This window comes from Salvelinus namaycush, chromosome 29, assembly GCF_016432855.1.
Source record: "Salvelinus namaycush isolate Seneca chromosome 29, SaNama_1.0, whole genome shotgun sequence".
NCBI classification, from domain to species: domain Eukaryota; kingdom Metazoa; phylum Chordata; class Actinopteri; order Salmoniformes; family Salmonidae; genus Salvelinus; species Salvelinus namaycush.
The window spans coordinates 5,502,366-5,520,546 of record NC_052335.1 but is presented as its reverse complement, the minus strand read 5'-3'; the positions used below and the strand labels follow the sequence as shown (position 1 = coordinate 5,520,546).

Here is an 18,181-nt window from a genome sequence, read left to right as displayed (position 1 = left end):
GAGAAGGCCACACGCTCAGCGGTAGGGAGAGGTTAGTAAAGAGAGAAGGCCACACGCTCAGCGGTAGGGAGAGGTTAGTAAAGAGAGAAGGCCACACGCTCAGCGGTAGGGAGAGGTTAGTAAAGAGAGAAGGCCACACGCTCAGCGGTAGGGAGAGGTTAGTAAAGAGAGAAGGCCACACGCTCAGCGGTAGGGAGAGGTTAGTAAAGAGAGAAGGCCACACGCTCAGCGGTAGGGAGAGGTTAGTAAAGAGAGAAGGCCACACGCTCAGCGGTAGGGAGAGGTTAGTAAAGAGAGAAGGCCACACGCTCAGCGGTAGGGAGAGGTTAGTAAAGAGAGAAGGCCACACGCTCAGCGGTAGGGAGAGGTTAGTAAAGAGAGAAGGCCACACGCTCAGCGGTAGGGAGAGGTTAGTAAAGAGAGAAGGCCACACGCTCAGCGGTAGGGAGAGGTTAGTAAAGAGAGAAGGCCACACGCTCAGCGGTAGGGAGAGGTTAGTAAAGAGAGAAGGCCACACGCTCAGCGGTAGGGAGAGGTTAGTAAAGAGAGAAGGCCACACGCTCAGCGGTAGGGAGAGGTTAGTAAAGAGAGAAGGCCACACGCTCAGCGGTAGGGAGAGGTTAGTAAAGAGAGAAGGCCACACGCTCAGCGGTAGGGAGAGGTTAGTAAAGAGAGAAGGCCACACGCTCAGCGGTAGGGAGAGGTTAGTAAAGAGAGAAGGCCACACGCTCAGCGGTAGGGAGAGGTTAGTAAAGAGAGAAGGCCACACGCTCAGCGGTAGGGAGAGGTTAGTAAAGAGAGAAGGCCACACGCTCAGCGGTAGGGAGAGGTTAGTAAAGAGAGAAGGCCACACGCTCAGCGGTAGGGAGAGGTTAGTAAAGAGAGAAGGCCACACGCTCAGCGGTAGGGAGAGGTTAGTAAAGAGAGAAGGCCACACGCTCAGCGGTAGGGAGAGGTTAGTAAAGAGAGAAGGCCACACGCTCAGCGGTAGGGAGAGGTTAGTAAAGAGAGAAGGCCACACGCTCAGCGGTAGGGAGAGGTTAGTAAAGAGAGAAGGCCACACGCTCAGCGGTAGGGAGAGGTTAGTAAAGAGAGAAGGCCACACGCTCAGCGGTAGGGAGAGGTTAGTAAAGAGAGAAGGCCACACGCTCAGCGGTAGGGAGAGGTTAGTAAAGAGAGAAGGCCACACGCTCAGCGGTAGGGAGAGGTTAGTAAAGAGAGAAGGCCACACGCTCAGCGGTAGGGAGAGGTTAGTAAAGAGAGAAGGCCACACGCTCAGCGGTAGGGAGAGGTTAGTAAAGAGAGAAGGCCACACGCTCAGCGGTAGGGAGAGGTTAGTAAAGAGAGAAGGCCACACGCTCAGCGGTAGGGAGAGGTTAGTAAAGAGAGAAGGCCACACGCTCAGCGGTAGGGAGAGGTTAGTAAAGAGAGAAGGCCACACGCTCAGCGGTAGGGAGAGGTTAGTAAAGAGAGAAGGCCACACGCTCAGCGGTAGGGAGAGGTTAGTAAAGAGAGAAGGCCACACGCTCAGCGGTAGGGAGAGGTTAGTAAAGAGAGAAGGCCACACGCTCAGCGGTAGGGAGAGGTTAGTAAAGAGAGAAGGCCACACGCTCAGCGGTAGGGAGAGGTTAGTAAAGAGAGAAGGCCACACGCTCAGCGGTAGGGAGAGGTTAGTAAAGAGAGAAGGCCACACGCTCAGCGGTAGGGAGAGGTTAGTAAAGAGAGAAGGCCACACGCTCAGCGGTAGGGAGAGGTTAGTAAAGAGAGAAGGCCACACGCTCAGCGGTAGGGAGAGGTTAGTAAAGAGAGAAGGCCACACGCTCAGCGGTAGGGAGAGGTTAGTAAAGAGAGAAGGCCACACGCTCAGCGGTAGGGAGAGGTTAGTAAAGAGAGAAGGCCACACGCTCAGCGGTAGGGAGAGGTTAGTAAAGAGAGAAGGCCACACGCTCAGCGGTAGGGAGAGGTTAGTAAAGAGAGAAGGCCACACGCTCAGCGGTAGGGAGAGGTTAGTAAAGAGAGAAGGCCACACGCTCAGCGGTAGGGAGAGGTTAGTAAAGAGAGAAGGCCACACGCTCAGCGGTAGGGAGAGGTTAGTAAAGAGAGAAGGCCACACGCTCAGCGGTAGGGAGAGGTTAGTAAAGAGAGAAGGCCACACGCTCAGCGGTAGGGAGAGGTTAGTAAAGAGAGAAGGCCACACGCTCAGCGGTAGGGAGAGGTTAGTAAAGAGAGAAGGCCACACGCTCAGCGGTAGGGAGAGGTTAGTAAAGAGAGAAGGCCACACGCTCAGCGGTAGGGAGAGGTTAGTAAAGAGAGAAGGCCACACGCTCAGCGGTAGGGAGAGGTTAGTAAAGAGAGAAGGCCACACGCTCAGCGGTAGGGAGAGGTTAGTAAAGAGAGAAGGCCACACGCTCAGCGGTAGGGAGAGGTTAGTAAAGAGAGAAGGCCACACGCTCAGCGGTAGGGAGAGGTTAGTAAAGAGAGAAGGCCACACGCTCAGCGGTAGGGAGAGGTTAGTAAAGAGAGAAGGCCACACGCTCAGCGGTAGGGAGAGGTTAGTAAAGAGAGAAGGCCACACGCTCAGCGGTAGGGAGAGGTTAGTAAAGAGAGAAGGCCACACGCTCAGCGGTAGGGAGAGGTTAGTAAAGAGAGAAGGCCACACGCTCAGCGGTAGGGAGAGGTTAGTAAAGAGAGAAGGCCACACGCTCAGCGGTAGGGAGAGGTTAGTAAAGAGAGAAGGCCACACGCTCAGCGGTAGGGAGAGGTTAGTAAAGAGAGAAGGCCACACGCTCAGCGGTAGGGAGAGGTTAGTAAAGAGAGAAGGCCACACGCTCAGCGGTAGGGAGAGGTTAGTAAAGAGAGAAGGCCACACGCTCAGCGGTAGGGAGAGGTTAGTAAAGAGAGAAGGCCACACGCTCAGCGGTAGGGAGAGGTTAGTAAAGAGAGAAGGCCACACGCTCAGCGGTAGGGAGAGGTTAGTAAAGAGAGAAGGCCACACGCTCAGCGGTAGGGAGAGGTTAGTAAAGAGAGAAGGCCACACGCTCAGCGGTAGGGAGAGGTTAGTAAAGAGAGAAGGCCACACGCTCAGCGGTAGGGAGAGGTTAGTAAAGAGAGAAGGCCACACGCTCAGCGGTAGGGAGAGGTTAGTAAAGAGAGAAGGCCACACGCTCAGCGGTAGGGAGAGGTTAGTAAAGAGAGAAGGCCACACGCTCAGCGGTAGGGAGAGGTTAGTAAAGAGAGAAGGCCACACGCTCAGCGGTAGGGAGAGGTTAGTAAAGAGAGAAGGCCACACGCTCAGCGGTAGGGAGAGGTTAGTAAAGAGAGAAGGCCACACGCTCAGCGGTAGGAGAGGTTAGTAAAGAGAGAAGGCCACACGCTCAGCGGTAGGGAGAGGTTAGTAAAGAGAGAAGGCCACACGCTCAGCGGTAGGGAGAGGTTAGTAAAGAGAGAAGGCCACACGCTCAGCGGTAGGGAGAGGTTAGTAAAGAGAGAAGGCCACACGCTCAGCGGTAGGGAGAGGTTAGTAAAGAGAGAAGGCCACACGCTCAGCGGTAGGGAGAGGTTAGTAAAGAGAGAAGGCCACACGCTCAGCGGTAGGGAGAGGTTAGTAAAGAGAGAAGGCCACACGCTCAGCGGTAGGGAGAGGTTAGTAAAGAGAGAAGGCCACACGCTCAGCGGTAGGGAGAGGTTAGTAAAGAGAGAAGGCCACACGCTCAGCGGTAGGGAGAGGTTAGTAAAGAGAGAAGGCCACACGCTCAGCGGTAGGGAGAGGTTAGTAAAGAGAGAAGGCCACACGCTCAGCGGTAGGGAGAGGTTAGTAAAGAGAGAAGGCCACACGCTCAGCGGTAGGGAGAGGTTAGTAAAGAGAGAAGGCCACACGCTCAGCGGTAGGGAGAGGTTAGTAAAGAGAGAAGGCCACACGCTCAGCGGTAGGGAGAGGTTAGTAAAGAGAGAAGGCCACACGCTCAGCGGTAGGGAGAGGTTAGTAAAGAGAGAAGGCCACACGCTCAGCGGTAGGGAGAGGTTAGTAAAGAGAGAAGGCCACACGCTCAGCGGTAGGGAGAGGTTAGTAAAGAGAGAAGGCCACACGCTCAGCGGTAGGGAGAGGTTAGTAAAGAGAGAAGGCCACACGCTCAGCGGTAGGGAGAGGTTAGTAAAGAGAGAAGGCCACACGCTCAGCGGTAGGGAGAGGTTAGTAAAGAGAGAAGGCCACACGCTCAGCGGTAGGGAGAGGTTAGTAAAGAGAGAAGGCCACACGCTCAGCGGTAGGGAGAGGTTAGTAAAGAGAGAAGGCCACACGCTCAGCGGTAGGGAGAGGTTAGTAAAGAGAGAAGGCCACACGCTCAGCGGTAGGGAGAGGTTAGTAAAGAGAGAAGGCCACACGCTCAGCGGTAGGGAGAGGTTAGTAAAGAGAGAAGGCCACACGCTCAGCGGTAGGGAGAGGTTAGTAAAGAGAGAAGGCCACACGCTCAGCGGTAGGGAGAGGTTAGTAAAGAGAGAAGGCCACACGCTCAGCGGTAGGGAGAGGTTAGTAAAGAGAGAAGGCCACACGCTCAGCGGTAGGGAGAGGTTAGTAAAGAGAGAAGGCCACACGCTCAGCGGTAGGGAGAGGTTAGTAAGAGAGAAGGCCACACGCTCAGCGGTAGGGAGAGGTTAGTAAAGAGAGAAGGCCACACGCTCAGCGGTAGGGAGAGGTTAGTAAAGAGAGAAGGCCACACGCTCAGCGGTAGGGAGAGGTTAGTAAAGAGAGAAGGCCACACGCTCAGCGGTAGGGAGAGGTTAGTAAAGAGAGAAGGCCACACGCTCAGCGGTAGGGAGAGGTTAGTAAAGAGAGAAGGCCACACGCTCAGCGGTAGGGAGAGGTTAGTAAAGAGAGAAGGCCACACGCTCAGCGGTAGGGAGAGGTTAGTAAAGAGAGAAGGCCACACGCTCAGCGGTAGGGAGAGGTTAGTAAAGAGAGAAGGCCACACGCTCAGCGGTAGGGAGAGGTTAGTAAAGAGAGAAGGCCACACGCTCAGCGGTAGGGAGAGGTTAGTAAGAGAGAAGGCCACACGCTCAGCGGTAGGGAGAGGTTAGTAAAGAGAGAAGGCCACACGCTCAGCGGTAGGGAGAGGTTAGTAAACGCTCAGCGGTAGGGAGAGGTTAGTAAAGAGAGAAGGCCACACGCTCAGCGGTAGGGAGAGGTTAGTAAAGAGAGAAGGCCACACGCTCAGCGGTAGGGAGAGGTTAGTAAAGAGAGAAGGCCACACGCTCAGCGGTAGGGAGAGGTTAGTAAAGAGAGAAGGCCACACGCTCAGCGGTAGGGAGAGGTTAGTAAAGAGAGAAGGCCACACGCTCAGCGGTAGGGAGAGGTTAGTAAAGAGAGAAGGCCACACGCTCAGCGGTAGGGAGAGGTTAGTAAAGAGAGAAGGCCACACGCTCAGCGGTAGGGAGAGGTTAGTAAAGAGAGAAGGCCACACGCTCAGCGGTAGGGAGAGGTTAGTAAAGAGAGAAGGCCACACGCTCAGCGGTAGGGAGAGGTTAGTAAAGAGAGAAGGCCACACGCTCAGCGGTAGGGAGAGGTTAGTAAAGAGAGAAGGCCACACGCTCAGCGGTAGGGAGAGGTTAGTAAAGAGAGAAGGCCACACGCTCAGCGGTAGGGAGAGGTTAGTAAAGAGAGAAGGCCACACGCTCAGCGGTAGGGAGAGGTTAGTAAAGAGAGAAGGCCACACGCTCAGCGGTAGGGAGAGGTTAGTAAAGAGAGAAGGCCACACGCTCAGCGGTAGGGAGAGGTTAGTAAAGAGAGAAGGCCACACGCTCAGCGGTAGGGAGAGGTTAGTAAAGAGAGAAGGCCACACGCTCAGCGGTAGGGAGAGGTTAGTAAAGAGAGAAGGCCACACGCTCAGCGGTAGGGAGAGGTTAGTAAAGAGAGAAGGCCACACGCTCAGCGGTAGGGAGAGGTTAGTAAAGAGAGAAGGCCACACGCTCAGCGGTAGGGAGAGGTTAGTAAAGAGAGAAGGCCACACGCTCAGCGGTAGGGAGAGGTTAGTAAAGAGAGAAGGCCACACGCTCAGCGGTAGGGAGAGGTTAGTAAAGAGAGAAGGCCACACGCTCAGCGGTAGGGAGAGGTTAGTAAAGAGAGAAGGCCACACGCTCAGCGGTAGGGAGAGGTTAGTAAAGAGAGAAGGCCACACGCTCAGCGGTAGGGAGAGGTTAGTAAAGAGAGAAGGCCACACGCTCAGCGGTAGGGAGAGGTTAGTAAAGAGAGAAGGCCACACGCTCAGCGGTAGGGAGAGGTTAGTAAAGAGAGAAGGCCACACGCTCAGCGGTAGGGAGAGGTTAGTAAAGAGAGAAGGCCACACGCTCAGCGGTAGGGAGAGGTTAGTAAAGAGAGAAGGCCACACGCTCAGCGGTAGGGAGAGGTTAGTAAAGAGAGAAGGCCACACGCTCAGCGGTAGGGAGAGGTTAGTAAAGAGAGAAGGCCACACGCTCAGCGGTAGGGAGAGGTTAGTAAAGAGAGAAGGCCACACGCTCAGCGGTAGGGAGAGGTTAGTAAAGAGAGAAGGCCACACGCTCAGCGGTAGGGAGAGGTTAGTAAAGAGAGAAGGCCACACGCTCAGCGGTAGGGAGAGGTTAGTAAAGAGAGAAGGCCACACGCTCAGCGGTAGGGAGAGGTTAGTAAAGAGAGAAGGCCACACGCTCAGCGGTAGGGAGAGGTTAGTAAAGAGAGAAGGCCACACGCTCAGCGGTAGGGAGAGGTTAGTAAAGAGAGAAGGCCACACGCTCAGCGGTAGGGAGAGGTTAGTAAAGAGAGAAGGCCACACGCTCAGCGGTAGGGAGAGGTTAGTAAAGAGAGAAGGCCACACGCTCAGCGGTAGGGAGAGGTTAGTAAAGAGAGAAGGCCACACGCTCAGCGGTAGGGAGAGGTTAGTAAAGAGAGAAGGCCACACGCTCAGCGGTAGGGAGAGGTTAGTAAAGAGAGAAGGCCACACGCTCAGCGGTAGGGAGAGGTTAGTAAAGAGAGAAGGCCACACGCTCAGCGGTAGGGAGAGGTTAGTAAAGAGAGAAGGCCACACGCTCAGCGGTAGGGAGAGGTTAGTAAAGAGAGAAGGCCACACGCTCAGCGGTAGGGAGAGGTTAGTAAAGAGAGAAGGCCACACGCTCAGCGGTAGGGAGAGGTTAGTAAAGAGAGAAGGCCACACGCTCAGCGGTAGGGAGAGGTTAGTAAAGCACACGCTCAGCGGGAAGGCCACACGCTCAGCGGTAGGGAGAGGTTAGTAAAGAGAGAAGGCCACACGCTCAGCGGTAGGGAGAGGTTAGTAAAGAGAGAAGGCCACACGCTCAGCGGTAGGGAGAGGTTAGTAAAGAGAGAAGGCCACACGCTCAGCGGTAGGGAGAGGTTAGTAAAGAGAGAAGGCCACACGCTCAGCGGTAGGGAGAGGTTAGTAAAGAGAGAAGGCCACACGCTCAGCGGTAGGGAGAGGTTAGTAAAGAGAGAAGGCCACACGCTCAGCGGTAGGGAGAGGTTAGTAAAGAGAGAAGGCCACACGCTCAGCGGTAGGGAGAGGTTAGTAAAGAGAGAAGGCCACACGCTCAGCGGTAGGGAGAGGTTAGTAAAGAGAGAAGGCCACACGCTCAGCGGTAGGGAGAGGTTAGTAAAGAGAGAAGGCCACACGCTCAGCGGTAGGGAGAGGTTAGTAAAGAGAGAAGGCCACACGCTCAGCGGTAGGGAGAGGTTAGTAAAGAGAGAAGGCCACACGCTCAGCGGTAGGGAGAGGTTAGTAAAGAGAGAAGGCCACACGCTCAGCGGTAGGGAGAGGTTAGTAAAGAGAGAAGGCCACACGCTCAGCGGTAGGGAGAGGTTAGTAAAGAGAGAAGGCCACACGCTCAGCGGTAGGGAGAGGTTAGTAAAGAGAGAAGGCCACACGCTCAGCGGTAGGGAGAGGTTAGTAAAGAGAGAAGGCCACACGCTCAGCGGTAGGGAGAGGTTAGTAAAGAGAGAAGGCCACACGCTCAGCGGTAGGGAGAGGTTAGAAAAGAGAGAAGGCCACACGCTCAGCGGTAGGGAGAGGTTAGTAAAGAGAGAAGGAGCACCCGACTCTCACACCTTCTTGTTGTTGTTGTCCTCAGACGCCTCGGAGATGTCTGTGGCGTCTGTTGCTTCTGTGGCCTCAGACATCTCTGTTGGATCCTCCTCCACCACCTGGACAATAGTCAATTATAAACGATAGTGAAATACACTGTACCATGGGGTGACACATACATGTTTACTGTTCTATTTACGCTGGTAACCAGTTGATCATCGCAATAAGGCACCTTGGGGTTGGTGGTACATGGCTAATGTACCACGGTGAAGGGCTGTATCCAGGCACTCCACCTCGCGTCGTGCATAAGAACAGCACTTAGCCGTGGCATATTATCTAATATACCACACCGCTTCGGGCCTCATTGCTTAAACATACAGTGCCTTCAGAAAGGATTCACTTCCCTTGACTTTTTCCAGGTTTTGTTGTGTTACAGCCTGAATATAACATTTATTCCATTTAGATTTTGTGTCACCGATCTACAGATAATACCCCATCATGTCAAAGTGGATAAAAAAAATATATATATACACATATAGTACAAATATGCCTTGAATTCAAAATAAATCGCATACAGTGCCACCATCACGCCTCCTCTTCCATGCTTCACGGTGGGGCCCACAGATGCGGAGATAATCAGTTTTCCTACTCTGCGTCTCGAACAAAAAATCTCAAAAAGGACAGATTTCCACCGGTCTAATGTCCATTGCTCGTGTTTCATGGCCCAAGCAAGTCTCTTCTTCTTATTGGTGTCCTTTAGTAGTGGTTTCTTTGCAGCAATTCGACCACGAGGGCCTGATTCACGCAGTCTCCGCTGAACAGTTGATGTTGAGATGTGTCTGTTACTTGAACTCTGTGAAGCATTTATTTGGGCTGCAATTTCTGGAGGTGCAGTTAACTCTAATGAACTTATTCTCTGCAGCAGAGGTAACTCTAGGTCTTCCTTTCCTGTGGAGGTCTTAATGAGAACCAGTTTCATCATAACGCTTGATGGTTTTTGCGACTGCACTTGATTGACCTGCTTTCATGTCTTAAAGTAAATGGACTGTCGTTTCTCTTTGCTTATTTGAAATGTTATTGCCATAATATGGACTTGGTCTTTTACCAAATAGGGCTATCTTCTGTATACCACCCCTACCTTGTCACAACACAACTGATTGGCTCAAACACATTAAGGAAAGAAATTCCACAAATGAACTGTTAATTGAAATGCATTCCAGGTGACTACCTCATGAAGCTGGTTGAGAGAATGCCAAGAGTGACAAAGCTGTCATCAAGGCAAAGGGTGGCTACTTTGAAGAATCTCAAATAGAAAATATATTTGGATTTGTTTAACACTTTTTTGGTTCCTACATGATTCCAGATGTGTTATTTCATAGTTTTGATGTCTTCACTATTATTCTACAATGTAGAAAATAGTACAAATAAAGAAAAACCCTTGAATGAGTAGGTGTGCCCAAACTTTTGACTGGTACTGTATATCTTTTACGAATAATTGACAGAGTGAAAAGAAGGAAGCCTGTACAGAATACAAATATTCCAAAACATCCTATTTGCAACAAGGCACTAAAGTAATACTGCAAAAAATGTGGCAAATAAATTACATTTTTGTCCTGAATACAAAGAATTATGTTTGGGGCAAATCCAACACGTCACTGAGTACCACACTTCATATTTTCAAGCATGGTGTTGGCTGCATCATGTTATGGGTATGCTTGTCATCTGCAAGGACTAGGGATTTTTGGGGGGATAAAAAGAAACAGAATGGAACTAAGCACAGGCAAAATCCATGAGGAAAACCTGGTTCAGTTTGCTTTCCACCAGACACTGGAAGACAAATCCACCTTTCAGCAGGACAATAACCTATAATGCTTGGCCAAATACACTACCGTTCAAAAGTTTGGGTCACTTAGAAATGTCCTTGTTTTCCATGAAAACATACATGAAATTAGTTGCAAAATGAATAGGAAATATAGTCAAGATGTTGGCAAGGTTATAAATAATGATTTTTAATTGAAATAATAATTGTGTCCTTCAAACTTTGCTTCCGTCAAAGAATCCTCCATTTGTAGCAATTACAGCCTTGCAGACCTTTGGCATTCTAGTTGTCAATTTGTTGAGGTAATCTGAAGAGATTTCACCCCCATGCTTCCTGAAGCACCTCCCACAAATTGATTTGGCTTGATGGGCACTTCTTACGTACCATACGGTAAAGCTGCTCCCACAACAGCTCAATAGGGTTGAGATCCGGTGACTGTGCTGGCCACTCCATTATAGACAGAATACCAGCTGACTGCATCTTCCCTAAATAGTTATTGCATAGTTTGGAGCTGTGCTTTGGGTCATTGTCCTGTTGTAGCAGGAAATTGTCTCCAATTAAGCGCCGTCCACAGGGTATGGCATGGCGTTGCAAAATTGAGTGACAGCCTTCCTTCTTCAAGATCACCTTTTACCCTGTACAAATCTCCCACTTTACCACCACCAAAGCACCCCCAGACCATCACATTGCCTCCACCATGCTTGACAGATCTTTTCAGCATCTGAAAAGCATCTTTTCATTTTTTCTGCGTCTCACAAATGTTCTGTGATCCGAACACCCCAAAATTAGATTCGTCCAATATACCTCTGTACAGTGTCTGTGTTCTTTTGCCCATCTTAATCTTTTCTTTTTATTGGCCATTCTGAGATATGTCTTTTTCTTTGCAACTCTGCCTAGAACGCCAGCATCCCGGAGTCGCCTCTTCACTGTTGACATTGAGACCGGTGTTTTGCAGGTACTATTTAATGAAGCTCCTAGTTGAGAACTTGTGAGGCATCTGTTTCTCAAACTAGACACTCTAATGAACTTGTCCTCTTGCTCAGTTGTGCACCGGGGCCTCCCATTCCTCTATCTATTCTGGTTAGAGCCAGTTTGCGCTGTTCTGTGAAGGGAGTAGTACACAGCGTTGTACGAGATCTATAGCAAGACTTGAAAATGGCTGTCTAGCAATGATCAACAACCAACTTGACAGAGCTTGACGAATGTAAACAAGAATAATGGGCAAATATTGTACAATCCAGGTTTGCAAAGTTCTTAAGATAATTACCCAGAAAGACTGACAGCTGTATTCGCTGCCAAAGGTGATTCTAACATGTATTGACTCAGGGGGTTGAATACTTATTGAATCAATATATTAGTGCTTTATTTGCCATGAATAAAATAAAATGTTCTTCCACTTTGACATTACAGAGTATTTTGTGTAGATTGCTGACGAACAATTACAATTAAATCCACTTTGTAACAACAGAAAGTGGAAAAGTCAAGGGCTGTGATTACTTCAGGTAGGCAAACTACTGTAGTATATTTGGTCTGTAGTACATCAACATGACGTCTACATAATGTATCTCTGTCACCACCTGAACACACGACTGAACACAGAGACTCTTTTTGGGTCATAGGTTACAAAGTCTTAACCTAAAAAAAACTAATTCCGTTCACAAAATGTCTACCTTTTTGATGCTGTTGTCCCTCTCCTTCCCCTCTCCGTCTTTGTTCACACTCACGCTGACGCCGACGCTGTCACTGATACTGACACTGGTGCTGAGGCTGTTCTCTTCACTAGGCTCCTCTGATGCAGACGTCTTCAAGTCAGGAATCACATCCTTCACATCACCTAGAGCTACAGATACAGGAACACATTTACATTTTACATTTAAGTCATTTAGCAGACGCTCTTATCCAGAGCGACTTACAAATTGGAAAGTTCATACATATTCATCCTGGTCCCCCCGTGGGGAATGAACCCACAACCCTGGCGTTGCAAGCGCCATGCTCTACCAACTGAGCCACACGGGACCACACTGTTACCCTCCAACACACACCGTTCAAAACAGCGCACCCCCCCCCACCTTGAGGCGGAAACATTTTAGTTGCCCCCCTCTGGGTGGCGGAGAGAAAAATGTGAAGCTTAAAAGTGAATGTCCTGCAATTCTACACATTCTGCCATGACTTATGCCACGTTGATATAATATCTGAATGGGGGCAGCCTGGAGGTCAGGGCTACTGGGTTCGTGCCTCGCGTGCCTGGTCAGTAATTCAACCATGATTACTACAAGGTTTAGAGAGCTGGCAAGACTGGAAAAAAATGTGCTTACAATCTATAAAATGTTAGCTGACGTGGGCTAATTGAGTGACTGTCGGTGACTGACATAACATGAGAAACGCTGATGATGCACAAACACATTTCAAAATTGCACGCCGTGTATTCCGCTATCCTAACCAACGGTAAGTTGAGACCCCCGTTGACTTCCTAAGCGGCAGCTTATGTCGCCTATGACCTACACTCTTAGAAAAGAAGGGTTCCAAAAATGGTTCTTCAGCTGTCTCCATAGGAAAACTATTTTTGGTTCCAGGTAGAACCCTTTTGGGTTCCATGTAAAACCCTCTGCGGAAAGGGTTCTATACACAACCCGAAAGGTTTCTACCTGGAACCAAAAGGATTCTACCTGGAACCAAAAAGGGTTCTTCAAAGGGTTATCCTATGGGGACAGATAGATAGCTCCTTTTTTCTAAGAGTGTAGCACTGGTCACAAAGACACACACCTACTCCAGTCAACCGATTCAAATTGCCTGAATATCTCAGCATCCAAAGTGACCACACACCAGCACAAAAAGGAGAACAGGCGTACACAAACGTAAATATGTGCACATCTGCACACACACACACACTCACCGTTCTCCACATCTTCCTCGGTCTCTGCTCCTAGTAAGATGGCTGGTGTGTTGGTCTCTCCTGCCTCCATGTGCTTCTTAAAAGACTCTAACTGCTCTGCAGAACACACACACGCAACAACACAAGTCAGCATAGTGTAAGTCAATCAGAAAACAACATGCAGAATGACTCAGAACAGGCAGGTCGAGCAGTAGCAACATCTGTGTGAAACTAAGGGATATAAAATGAATCTTTGCATAAAGTTAACGGTCATGTGAAAGACAAGACTGTCGCTGTCAACGTACTCTGTTCCACCTCGGGTTTCAAGCGTTTGTTTTTGATGAGGATTTTGCGTTTGAGATCGTTGGGAGAAGGCAAGGGACGACCCGCTTCAACCTGGCAACAACAGCAAACATTACGTTTAAAAAAATAAAATGACTCAAGACATTTGCAGTAAATGGTTCATTGTCTGTAGCATGGAAATATTACATCCACATTCTTTACCATGTCCAGTCATCCTCAACTGTCAGACACGGTACAGATACAGATATAGACACTGTAGATAAGAAACAGACAGGTATAGATATATAGTGTGCTAGAAGGTGGACTCACAGGGAATCCCTCAAGAGGATGCCTCAGTAGGTATTCTCCAAAGATCTCCTCACAATAACGAGCCATCTTATACTGCTGGGGTTTACTGAAAGGCACAGGATTGTTGTTGTTGCTGTTGTTGCCATTAAATCAAATGTAATAACAGTTACATGTCATTTCGATCAGATGTACAGGAATAAATAATAACCTTGTGTGTAAAATTGTCCAAATGATTCTGGATCATTGTGAAATCCTAAAGCACGTGATCAAACATTTGCCTCAAGACATTTCCATTGACACTTGAGTCCCTTAGCAGACGCTCTTATCCAGAGCGACTTACAGTTTAGTGCGTTCGTCTTAAGAGAGCTAGCTAGGTGAGACAACCACATGTCACAGTCACAGTAAGTCAATATTCCCCACGGTATAGTTATCAGCAAAGGCTGTGCTAGTAAGAGAGTGTGAGAGTTAGTGTGAGAGTTAGCTCCCTCCTTTCCATCTCGCACGGGAATAAATAATAACATTGTCATGTACGAAGTTGTCAAACATGATTCCGGATCATTGTGAAGCCCTACCTGCAGTGGTTTTCAAATGACAGGATCACGGGATACTCAGACGTCACAAAGGCAGTTTCCCTGATGGCTGAGATCACATCCTTTATGACGGGGGGGGGGGGGGGGGGGGGGACAACAACATAGGGATTGATGTTAAAAATCACCCTGGATCCATTATTGATCATTCTCCTTAAGTCTCTCTGGATGTGAGTGTCTGATCAATAACTACAGTGTAACTCCCAGTGGAGCTGCAGGTTGCAATCAGATGCAGTATCAATCGATCAACACAAGAGGGCAGACTTGCCATACGTAATGAATTCAACGTTCTGACTAATCATCTTCATTCTTTGAGTGAGTGAGTGAGTGAGTGAGTGAGTGAGTGAGTGAGTGAGTGAGTGAGTGAGTGAGTGAGTGAGTGAGTGAGTGAGTGAGTGAGTGAGTGTGAGTGTGTGTGTGTGTGTGTGTGTGTGTGCGTGTGCGTGTGCATGTGCATGCACCTTGAAGAGGATGTCAGTACACATGGCCTTGCCGTGAGTGATGATAGGCTCCTGGTCTTCTCCTTTCCCATCCCAGCAGTCCAGCTCTACACACCTGACACAAATACAAAAAGAGTTTACACACTTTATATAAAACACACAAACACACACACACACACACACACACACACACACACACACACACATCCCTCCCCCCCTCATCCACACCCCTCTCCACCCCTACCTGCAGCCGGAGAGCAGCACCTGTCTGTACATCTCCACGGAGGACTTCCCTCCGAACTGCCTCCCGTTCAGGTAGGTGTTGTGGGACGAGGCAATGAAGTAGTGGGCCAGCGGCTGCTCCATGTCCTGGTACAGCTCCAGACAGTCCAGGAACACCGGGGCATTCTCATCTGACATCAGGTACCTGCAGAAGCCATCACTGGACATACGGCCTGGGGGAGAGGAGGAGGAGGAGCAGAGGGGGGGTGTCTAAGAGAGTGTGTTTAACATACACTCTTCGACTTAGTTTTTCCTCAACTCTCAAACAACCAACATGTGCGTACATTAGTATGAGGGCGGTGTGCTCTTTTGTTATTCACCAGAAGAGGGCAGCAGTGCTCTTCCCTCTCCCACTCTCTCTCTCTCCATCCATCCCACTCTCTCACCTTTCTTCTTGAGGTCGGGGTCTCTCTCGTACTTCTCGATGATCTGCATGGCGCGTTTCGGGTCGTAGAAGGGGAACAGGATCTCATTTAGCCGCGGGTCGCGCTGGTTCTGGAGAACGCAACGATACAGAAGACCGTCTCACTCACCAGCACACACACACATGTCACTGCACACTAAGAACATTGGGACCCATTCCTAACTTGAGAAATGTGCGTGTAGCTCGAGCTTCTGCGCAGATCTCCCATGAATACTAATGCCTGACTTCGGCAAAACTTTGCAGAAACGTGTTTATGGTTTTAAGCTACTTTCGAGAAACTTTATGCGCACAAGTCATGTGACCAACCGAGTTGAACCCGGTGTCTTCTGTGTGCCACGAAACTATTTTATCCCGCTGATCTAATTAGCTCGAAGCTAACGCCAGTTTTCAGGTCTTACGCAAGGGTTAAGCTACACATCATGCGAGGGTTGCTTTAACGAACCACCTCTGTTCAATTTCTCAGGTTAGGATCGGGGACCATTATGACAAGAGACAGCAATTAAAACACACACACACACAGCTGACGCTTACAAACAAATGCGGGTCGACACCTTACACTGACACAGTGACAATGGATATAGTACTATCCGGTACAAACACATCATTCATTTGTGGGTGTTGAAATGAAAACCAAAAAGCCAGTTACTGGTACAGAGCTACTGCAATGAGGTGGGGGAGAAGAGGTGTGTGTGTGCTCGTCAGAAGTAGGGAGCTAACGTGTGTGGTCTTACAAGAAGAGAGACACGACAACACCACTGGCCACTAAAGCAGGAGGGAACACATTTTTCAGAGCTTTTGTACTACTGGGGATCCACTTCAGCATTGCACACAGAGAAAGAGAAGCAGGCACATGTACAGAAGATAGAAGTGGAAGCAGGTAAGTTTTTCAGCCAAAGCAGAGACAACTAGCAGACAGACAGACAAACAGGCAGCAAGGAACAGGCAAGATGGCCGAACAGGGAGCCCCTCCCTCCCCAGGTCGCCAGGGTTACACAATCAGTCACAAGTATGCGGGGGTGGGGGGAAATAGGTTGGGGATGGGGGGGTGGGGCGTGCAGCTTAGAGAGTCAGGATGAAGTTATCCCTAGACAATGATTTAAGGTCAGTTTTGCATTGTTATCCCCCCAAATGTTAACTGATCCTAGATCTGTGCCTAAGGGCAACTTCTACCCTATGCCAGGTGAGAGGGGAGGGGTCAAGCAGTCACACAGTGAAGTTAATGAATGATAAAAAGCTTACTTCATTCAGAAAGCTGACTAACTGGTCTACGTTTAAAAAATCACTTTTGTCCCCATTGCTGCAAAGGAATTCATTAGAAAGACAAAATGTTAGGTTTCTTAAAACCCTCTCAGTCAGTCAGTAACTAGAAAGCAGAAAAATATATATATTTAAAGGGTAAAAATAGAGCACTGTCATGTTACACTTTCATAAGAACATTCTAGAACATGTTTAACATCACCACTGGTCAAACATTTAAAAAACGTTGAGTTAGTTTAAAAGAAACGTGTTAATGTGTCCCTGATGAAGCAGATTAGGTTGTCCGGGGGTTATTAGTAGAGCAGCTGCAGACTGTCTAAGAAATGTGATCTTTCAACAAACCACCAACATACAGGGCATTCAGGAAGTATTCAGAGCACTTGACTTTTCCCACATTTTGTTACGTTACAGCCTTGTTCTAAAATGGAGGGGCAAAAAAAGAATCCTCATTACTCTACACACAATACCACATAATGACAAAGCAAATATATATATTTTTTTTTTGCAAATGTATTAAAAAAACAAAAAAAATCACATTCAGACCCTTTACTCAGTACTTTGTTGAAGCACCGTTGTCAGCGATTACAGCCTCGAGTCTTCTTGGGTATGACGCTACAAGCTTGACACACCCTGTATTTGGGTATTTTCTCCCATTCTTCTCTGCAGATCCTCTCAAGCTCTGTCAGGTTGGATGGGGAGTGTCGCTGCACAGTTATTTTCAGGTCTCTCCAGAGATGTTCGATTGGGTTCTGGCTGGACAACTCCAAGGACATTCAGAGACTTGTCCCAAAGCCACTCCTGCATTGTCCTGGCTGTGTGCTTAGGGTCGTTGTCCTGTTGGAAGGTGAACCTTTGTCCCAGTCTAAGGTCCTGAGTGCTCTGGAGCAGGTTTTCATCAAGGATCTCGCTGTACTTTGCTCTGTTAATCTTTCACTTGATCCTGACTAGTCTCCCAGTCCCTGCCGCTGAAAAACATCCCCACAGTATGATGCTGCCACCACCATGCTTCACCGTAGGGATGGTGCCAGGTTTCCTCCAGACGTGACGCTTGGCATTCAGGCCAAAGAGTTCAATCTTGGTTTCATCAGACCAGAGAATCTTGTCTCTCATGGTCTGAGAGTGCCTTAAGTGCCTTTGGGCAAACTCCAACTGGGCTGTCATGTGCCTTTTACTGAGGAGTGGCTTCCGTCCGGCCACTCTACCATAAAGGCCTGATTGCTGGAGTGCTGCTGAGATGGTTATCCATCTGGAAGGTTCTCTCATCTCCACAGTGGAACTCTGGAGCTCTGTCAGAATGACCTTCGGGTTCTTGGTCACTGCTCTGACATGCACTGTCAACTGTGGGAGCTTATATAGACAGGTGTGTGCTTTTCCAAATCATGTCCAATCAACTGAACTATCCACAGGTGGACTCCAATCAAGTCGTAGAAACATCTCAAGGAGGATCAATGGAAACAGGATGCACCTGAGCTCAATTTCGAGTCTCATAGCAAGGGGTCTGAATATTTAATAATCCCCCAAAAAACTTTTGTTGCTTTGTCATTATGGGGTATTGTGATGTCATTATGGGGTATTGTGATGTCATTATGGGGTATTGTGATGTCATTATGGGGTATTGTGTGTAGATTGACGAGGAGATTTTTTTTATTTCATCCATTTTAGAATAAGGCTGTAACGTAAACAACATCTCAAAAAAGGGAAGGGGTCTGAATACTTTCAGAATGCCCTGTAGAACAACACTCTCTCTCTCCTGTCATTCACACAAACAGTATATATACACTACAGTTATCAACCCAAATTGTTACTAAATACCTCTTTCACTACAAGAATCACTGTTTGGACCATGCTG

The 18,181-nt window shown here is 48.7% G+C and overlaps 1 protein-coding gene across 1 annotated transcript in view; it reads right to left on the bottom strand.

Annotated features, from left to right (window-relative positions):
• The window catches only part of LOC120024510 (1-phosphatidylinositol 4,5-bisphosphate phosphodiesterase beta-4-like), a 65,454-nt gene that overhangs the window by 23,815 nt on the left and 23,458 nt on the right, over positions 1-18,181 (bottom strand). The window contains exons 9-18 of the mRNA XM_038968778.1: positions 16,315-16,372; positions 15,038-15,146; positions 14,614-14,824; positions 14,391-14,484; positions 13,915-13,994; positions 13,364-13,448; positions 13,057-13,147; positions 12,773-12,868; positions 11,550-11,719; positions 8,084-8,179 (exon numbers count right to left, since the gene is read on the bottom strand). Coding sequence (XP_038824706.1) covers positions 8,084-8,179; positions 11,550-11,719; positions 12,773-12,868; positions 13,057-13,147; positions 13,364-13,448; positions 13,915-13,994; positions 14,391-14,484; positions 14,614-14,824; positions 15,038-15,146; positions 16,315-16,372 — 1,090 coding nt within the window. The remainder of the gene's footprint in view (positions 1-8,083; positions 8,180-11,549; positions 11,720-12,772; positions 12,869-13,056; positions 13,148-13,363; positions 13,449-13,914; positions 13,995-14,390; positions 14,485-14,613; positions 14,825-15,037; positions 15,147-16,314; positions 16,373-18,181) is intronic.